Source organism: Grammomys surdaster, unplaced genomic scaffold (genome assembly GCF_004785775.1).
Source record: "Grammomys surdaster isolate TR1022 unplaced genomic scaffold, NIH_TR_1.0 98, whole genome shotgun sequence".
Lineage (NCBI taxonomy): Eukaryota > Metazoa > Chordata > Mammalia > Rodentia > Muridae > Grammomys > Grammomys surdaster.
In genome coordinates, this window is record NW_021604577.1 from 12,903,332 (window position 1) to 12,911,687 (window position 8,356).

An 8,356-nucleotide genomic window follows, 5' to 3' on the forward strand; every position below is an offset into this window, starting at 1 on the left:
ATAAGGGACATGCCTCCTCTCCGCTGCTAGTCTGAACTTTCCTTTTAGTGCTTTTTAGTATTTGACCTCTTTTCATCTTTCAAAATGCAGTTCCTTACATTCTGATTTGGTGAGAGACTCTATCTAGAGATCTTAGCTAATGTACATATGTCCACCCCTCACTCCCTTTTTCTTCAGAGAATGCAATTTCATTTGCTTCTACAGCAGATTTACTGAGTAAAAAAGCAGACTCTTAGAAACATCAACCAGTTCCCCTAGTCTTTTAAAATAATTTCCAGCCGGGCGGTGGTGGTGCATGCCTTTAATCCCAGCACTTGGGAGGCAGAGGCAGGCGGATTTCTGAATTTGAGGCCAGCCTGGTCTACAGAGTGAGTTCCAGGACAGCCAGGGCTACACAGAGAAACCCTGTCTCGGGGGAAAAAAAAAACTGCCAAAGAAGGGTAATGCACATGGACAGCTCTGAAAGCAAAATCCTAGGCAGCAATGTGTACACCAAAATATAACATTCATTTATTATTCAGTTTGTTGGTTTGAAACAACCAACATATAGTCCAGGCCAGCCTCAAACTCTATAGCCAATTCTAACCCTAAAGTTCAGGTCTTCTGCCTCTGCCTTCCACATGCTAAGGCATGTGCCTCCACCCCCAACAAGAAGAATTTTTATTGAAGACAGAATGAAATCCCTCAGTGCTAAATCGTTGGATGTGAGCCAGGACAAGGGGGCTAAAGGACGTGCATTCCATTAGTGTTTGCAAGTACTTTCAACTAGATGATGGTTGGGACTGTCTTCTTCTTTTTTTTATTTTATTTTTTTATTGTTTTATTTTATTTATTTATTTATTTATTTATCTATTTTTTGATTTTTGGAAACAGGGTTTCTCTGTGTAGCCCTGGCTGTCCTGGAACTCACTCTGTAGACCAGGCTAGCCTCAAACTCTCGAACTCAGAAATCCACCTGCCTCTGCCTCCCAAGTGCTGGGATTAGGTGTGCGTCACCACCGCCTGGCAGGACTGTCTTCTGAACTGTGAAACAGGCAAGGTGAGCTGAATGTGACCGAGGAGCTGTGGTGGAAAAGCCCCAGCAACTGAAAGGAGAAAGCAATCAGAAACACGGCAGTGATACAGCATACCACAGCTTTCCAACGAGTCTCCAGAATAAATGTCACAACTAAAGACCAATGAATATCAGCCCTCTGTCAGATGAAGGGTTAGTGAAGATACGCTTCCCAGTCTGTAGGTTGCTGATTTGTCCTACTGATGGTGTCTTTTTCCTTACAGAAGCTTTTCAGTTTCATGAGGTCCCATTTGTCAATTGTTGATCTTAGGGCCTGAGCCATTGGTGTCCTGTTCAGGAAATTTCCCTCTCTCTCTCTCTCTCTCTCATTGGAGTTAGAGGCTCTTTCCCACTTTCTCTTCTATTAGATTCAGCGTGTCTGGTTTTACACTGAGGTCTTCGATCTACTTGGACTTGAACTTCATGCAAGGTGATAAATATGGACCTATTCTCACTCTTCTACAGACCAGTTAGACCAGCACCATTTATTGAAGATGCTTTCCTTTTTCCACTGTATGTTTTTGGCTTTTTTGTCAAAGATCAAGTGTCCATAGGTGTAGGGGTTTACTTCTGGGTCCTCGATTCTATTCCATTGATCAACCTGTCTAAGTATCAATAACATACAGTTTTTATCACTATTGCTTTGTAGTACAGCTTGAGGTCAGGGATGATGATTCCCCTGGAAGTTCTTTTATTGTTGAAAATTGTTTGGCTACTTGGGTTTTTTGTTTTTTTCATATGAAGTTGAGAATTGACCTTTCCATGTCTGAAAAACTATATTAGAATTTTGATGGGGATTGCATTGAATCTGTAGATTGCTTTTTGGTAAGATGGACATTTTCCCTGTTAATCTTACCTACCCATGAGCACAGGAGATCTTTCCATCTTCTGAAGTCTTAGCTAAAATGCCCAACATTGGGGAGAGGGAACTCATAGAGTTCACCTCCAATACATAGACAGGGCCTCAAGTGGAGGGACTGGGTTACTAACCCAGTCAAAATTTCTGACCCAGAATTGTTCCAGTCTAAAAGAACAGCAAAGACAAAAATGGAGAAGAGACTGAAGGAAAAGCAGTCCAATGATGGGCCCAACTTGTGATCCATCTCATGGGACTGGGGCCGGGGGGCACCAAGGCCTGACACTATTACTGATGCTATGATATGCTTACAGACAGAAGCCTGCTATGGCTGTCTTCTGAGAGGCCCTACCAGCAGCTGACTGAGACAGATGCAGATACTTACAGCCAAGCATTTAAACTGAAGTTGTGGACCCCTATGGTTGAATTAGGCGAAGGATTGAAGAAGCTGAAGGAAAGAGCGATCCCATAGGAAAACCAGCAGTCTCAACTAACCCAGACCCCAGGGAGCTCCCTCCAATCAGGAGCATACGTGGGCACATATACAGCAGAGGTCTGCCTGGTCTGGTTTCAGTGGGAGACGTGCCTAACCCATGAGAGACTTGAGGTTCCAGGGAAGGGGGAGACCTGGTGGTGGGGGAGAAATACCTTCTTGGAGTCTTGGAGATGAGGAAGAGGAATGGGATGAGGAACTGTGGGAGAGAGGACTGATGGGGTGGGGGACAACAACTGGAATATAACTAAATAACTAAAAGAAGACTAATAAACTATCTGTAGTCAAATACTTCATATCATTGGCAAGTGATATAAAACAGTATTCATACCACTGGCAAGTGTATGCTTACCTTGATCTTAATAAGAGGGTGGAATAGTAAGTCAGAATACAGAAATTAAAGTTTTCATGGTAAATTTCTTACCATGTGAGAAATAAATCTTTAAATTTTTTCTGGTTAAAATTTCAAACCGGAGTACACTTATTAAAGTCTAACACAGCAGCATGTATATTTTCAGTTAGATATAAGTTAGCTTCTTGAACACTTACATCCGCCTCACAGAGGTGCAAGCGTGGGAAGCCAAGCAGAAGCCCTTCCACAGCACAGCGGGCCTGGCCTGCTGACATCAGCACAGTGGACTGGGTATAAACAACTGAACTTGAGTATGAATAAGTAACGCACAACACTACAAAGGACGTTCAAACACTTCTTTTTATTACATACTAAATTTAAAAATACAAATCTCATTAAAAATGCTTATCAAACATCATATATACATATACATAAGCACTGCCAAATGCTACTGGATTGGGACAGTCCGCACAGCCACTAAGGGTGATCAGAAACAACAGAGCAGCTCAACATTGCTGATACTGAATTTCAAAAGTCAAAACGGTTGCAATCTGGCAACTGTGGAGTAGTGACCTGCATGGGGTATCTGCAGAGTCAAATCGTAAGGAACTAACGGAATCTTGCAGAGACTCCTTTGAGGAGTGTTAAGTGAGTCTTCCTCATCCCCTTCAATACATTGTAACAGAAATTAAAGTGCATGAGCCAGCAGAGTACTTCACTGGGTTGTACCCTAGGTACACACTGTAGCCAACTGCGCTGCCCGGCTGAGGGCTCCAGTTTTCTGCACACTTCCAGAGGCTTTCCAAGTTAATTTTGAATGTGGCTAATGGAAGGGAGGCCAACATTTTCTAAATTGCACCAAATGGCCTTATAGTGTTAAAAACATTGGAATCTTTTTTTTTTTTAACAAAAGCTAATTTGGGGGATGGTAGAGGTAAGGGAAGTGTCTACATGTATTTCACTCTAGCAATAAAATTAGAATAAGGATCTAGTTTTGCCTCTGGAAAATGCTTACTAAAATCTTCAAAAGTTCGGATGTGCAGAAAGCACGACAATACTGCCAGCCACTTGTCGCTCTGACACTGTGCATCAGAAACACCAGGCAGCATACCTGCCCTCTAACAGCTCACAGTAAACACAGGCAGCAACATGTTCACACTTGACATAATGCTGCTAATAAACACCAAATACAATCTGCAAAAGAGGTCACCACCATCAAGGAAGAAGAGAAGGAAAACCAGTCTACAAAAGTGCTTCCTTTTCTTCTCAGACCCAACAGTTTAATTTGGGGTAAAACGAGATTGTACAGGCAGGCCACCCGTTCTAAGTATGCTGGGGACGCTGTATATACACACTCACACACTTATGCATAAACTTCAGTTCTGATTGAAAGTAATGCACTAACACAAATCATTTATAGGAAACATCTCATCAGTCTTATGTACAGACACGAGTGGCAATGGTGGGGAGTTAAAACTGCAGACGACTGCACTGTAGTTCATTCAAGGTGAGACACACTCACATGAGTAAGACACAAACTGAAACAACAGAAGGAAATACATACCAAACAGACCTGCTGGCACCGGGCCTACGAGGCAAATAAAGGTGACGGTCATGATTACATTGTATCACTATTTCTCTTAATCACTTACTAATACGGGGTCTACTTAGAGTGCTACCTAGAAGACACAGTCTCTCACGACTGGGTGAAAATATTAGGCTGCTGAGTACACTCCTTGGCTGCCATGGCACATTACACTTGGTAACACTAATAAGGTAGATGTGGGTAACACTTAAACCATGATTACGAATGTTTAATTGAATATTTTCCTTTCTGTAGCTGTGAAATGTAAAGCTTAGATTTGCTTCCATCAGGCCTCTTAAACCAAACTTCATCATGGTTAATTGTTGTAATTACAGCACTAAAAAAGAAAAAGAAAAAAAGAATGAATTACAATGTGGCTCATTTCATTTTGATGTATCTTATTATCACTGGGGGTTTATTTCTCTTTTCTTTTTCCTTATATTTTTAAAGATGTGCCTTTATAGCCCAGGTTGGCCCTGAGCTTGCATTTCTTTCGGCTCCACCTGGTTTATACTAATCTTCAGATTACTAGCTTAAAAACAAGGTTTCACACCAGCTATAATACACTCAGCAGGTTCACTTACCAGACATTGCACTATCAACACAAATGCTGTTATACAGAAAAGAAGGTGTTTCTTACTGTAGAAAGCTGGTCCTCTGAGAATTTAACAATGAAGGATGAAGGCAATAATACATTAATATTTCCAAAAGAGCACAGCAAGATAACTTATAGGCTACATGAACATTATATAAACTGTAAGTCTAGATTATCACTTAAAAGACAATTTCTAGTTTTAAAGTTATATATATATTTGTTTTGTTTTTCGAGACAAGGTTTCTCTGTGTAGCCCTGTTAAAGTTATATCTTAATTACAAAGCACTCCTTTTGTAAGATTTACTTTTGGCTTTCAGTTTATGTGTATGACTGCTTTAGCTGCACAGTGTACAAACCGCACAGTGTCCACAGAGACCAGGAGACATACCTCATGGAGCTGCAGTTCACTGACAGCTGCGATGCTAGGAACCAACCCAGTCTTCTCGGAGAGCTGCTCTTAGCAGCTGCACACCTCTCCAGCCTCACTAAATACGCATCAAGTTTTTACTAAGTTTCCTTTTCTTTCCTGCCTTAATTAATATTTTTTGTGTGAAATACAGTCTCCTGTATCCCAGGTTGCCCTCCAACTCTATTTGTAGCTAAGTGTCGAGAGCACAGAGGTCCTTGTGCTCACAGATAACCTACAGGGAAACCAGAAATATTAAACACACAGGGTTCTCTGCCCAGAAGTCTGGAATTAGAGGTGGCTAATAGCCTAGGTGATCCTTGTGCTATCTGAAGGGCTAGGAGTTCTCCCAGGCTCCCACACACAGGACTGGAGATGGTTAAAAGTTTAGGTGACCTCTGTGTTGTCTGTATGACTGGGACAACACCAGATCTTCCCCTGGGCTCTTAAGACAGCACATATAGCCCATCTCGAAAGCCCATTTTCACGGAAGAAGTGACACATACTTTGAGAAGAGTTTAGATGTAATTATGCCTCCTTGTGCACACAGGATTTGTGTTACACTAGAAAAAATTTTTTTCCAAATTGTACTGTACTTAAATGTTTAAAATAAACAGCCTAGAATCAGACTCTAAAAGTCTAAAACAACATTACTGAGTCTCGATGAACCGGATTTTCTTCTGGCTTCATTATTCTGCTGGCTGTGGCCTGTGGCATTTACAAAGACCCCTACAGCTAAGACTGGCCTTGAACTCCTGATCTTACTGTTTTCACCTCCCTAGATCTGGGATTATAGGCTCTCTACCCTGCCAAGTTCATGTAGTGTTGAGGACTGAAACCAGGGTTATGTGTATGCTAAGCAAGCACTCTAACTGAGCTGCACTGCCAGCTGATACATTTCTTCATCTAGAAAACTGAAATGGGACCAGAAGAATTAAGAATTAATAGGTCCACCAAAAATTCTTAAAAGTCTGGCTTGAAAAATCATTATATTAGAATCATAACGATTAATTGCACTGTATGAATTAATAAACAGGATCATCTATGGATAAATAATCCCAAGCATATCCACTATGTTAATGTTGTGACCAACTCGAATGTGATGTCTACTGTATAAATATGATTGTGCACACATGACTGGATCTTATGCAAGTGAAAGGATCCAGAGAACTAATGATGCAAACACCCTGCAGAGGCTGCAGATACTGACTGACAACAGGTGGGACAACACAGTGACAGGAAGCCTCTTACCTTGTGGGACACTCGTCTTTCTTATCAATACATATCGTTTGTCCACGTATGTACCATTCACCATCGTAATACAGCCTTCCCTCTTCAGACCTAGCACTGTGCAGATGTTTTTCCAGTTTCACAGGCGCTAAAGGATCAGTTAAATAACTGTCATGTTAATAAGACAGTCAGAACTATAAGAGACAACAGTACTGCATGCACATATGTGTTTAAAAATATTTGAAATATTCTCACATAGAAAACTAAAATGTGCCGGGTGGTGGTGGCGCACGCCTTTAATCCCAGCACTTGGGAGGCAGAGGCAGGTGGATTTCTGGAGTTCGAGGCCAGCCTGGTCTACAGAGTGAGTTCCAGGACAGCCAGGGCTACACAGAGAAACCCTGTCTCGAAAAACCAAAAAAAAAAAAAAAAAAAAAAAACAAAGAAAGAAAGAAAGAAAGAAAACTAAACTGTAATAAAAACAAGAGCATCTCTTACTTTCACAGGTCACTATCTAATGCAAGCCAAGGTACGCAGTGATCAGTAAGGCAGAGCCAGAGAGCGAACAAGCGCATAAATGATTAATTACCACTACCATTTTAAGCAGCCCTGAAATAAAAATTGTCATATTTCCAGTGAAAATTACTTTCCAAATCTCCTCCCGTATAAGGCATCTCAAGCAGAATATAACGTTTAATGAGAGGTCACCAGAACTTTAATTATCCTATGTAGAACTTGCATTTCCGACTCTCAGAAATTGTTTGGATAACCACTGCAGGGAAACCATGTTCCTTACGTAAACACACACATGTGATTGTCACAATCACACCATGCCCTTGTGGCACCTTGACCATTCATATTGTCACTTCTCAGAAAATCATCAACACAACTTCCCACGGACTTGATAGTCATCGTCATCATCTGGTACTAACTTAGTTACAAATATAGGACTTCACCTCCTGAAAGGAAGCTCCCAGCTTATCTCCTTCCCGACTGTCTCTCCAAGAATCCAAACAGTCTCTGGTATGTAGGAAGTAACGATACGTACACGTGCATTTTTCAGCCATTCATTCATTCATTCATTCATTCCATGTCTGAGTCCATCCTATGCACTCAGCTGTGCTGGGTGCTAAGGAAAGAATAAATAAAAAGACAGGAGCCAGCCTCTGTAAAGCTTGTAATCCAGTCAGGAGGCAGACAGACAAGAAGAGAATTAGTTTAAAAGTGCCAGGAGCCAGTGAGATGGCTCAGCACGGAAACATGCATGCCTTACAAGTCTGATGACCTGAGTCTGATGTCTGATTCCCAAAACCCCAAGTGAACGGAGGGAAACAACTCTCAAAAGTTGTCCTCTGCTCTCCACATGTGTGCCACGGCATGCATGTGATAATACTCACACAGACACACACACACACACACACACACTCATCTCCCAAAAAAACCCACATGCACAAGCACAATTTTTTTTCTTTAAAAAGAATTGTGGAATTTATCACTCCTAAAAAATAAAATGTGCAAACAGAGGTGGGTATCATAAAGAAAAGCAGTAGAACGTTAAGCTAAACACAGGCGAGAGACGAGAGCCATTCCCGCTGGGTAGTAGGACTCTAAGCAACGGGCCAATCAATAATAGTGTGAGGCTCAGAAGCCACATAAAAGCCAGGCAGGCATAGCGGCAGCCTGCAATCCCTGCACAGGGGAGCGGAAACAAGGGCTCCCCCGGGACAGCCACAGGAGCCAGACTTACCAGAATCAACACTCTATTCAATAAGAAAGTTGTATCAG

General features: G+C 41.7%; 1 protein-coding gene across 1 annotated transcript in view; it reads right to left on the reverse strand.

Annotated features, from left to right (window-relative positions):
* Nucleotides 1-3,096: 3,096 nt before the first annotated feature.
* Brms1l (BRMS1 like transcriptional repressor) overlaps nt 3,097-8,356 on the reverse strand; it is a 34,532-nt gene continuing 29,272 nt past the window's right edge. Inside the window, exons 5-7 of the mRNA XM_028782012.1 lie at nt 8,319-8,331; nt 6,593-6,719; nt 3,097-4,677 (exon numbers count right to left, since the gene is read on the reverse strand). Of these exons, the coding sequence (XP_028637845.1) occupies nt 4,560-4,677; nt 6,593-6,719; nt 8,319-8,331 (258 nt within the window). The 3' untranslated portion in view covers nt 3,097-4,559. The remainder of the gene's footprint in view (nt 4,678-6,592; nt 6,720-8,318; nt 8,332-8,356) is intronic.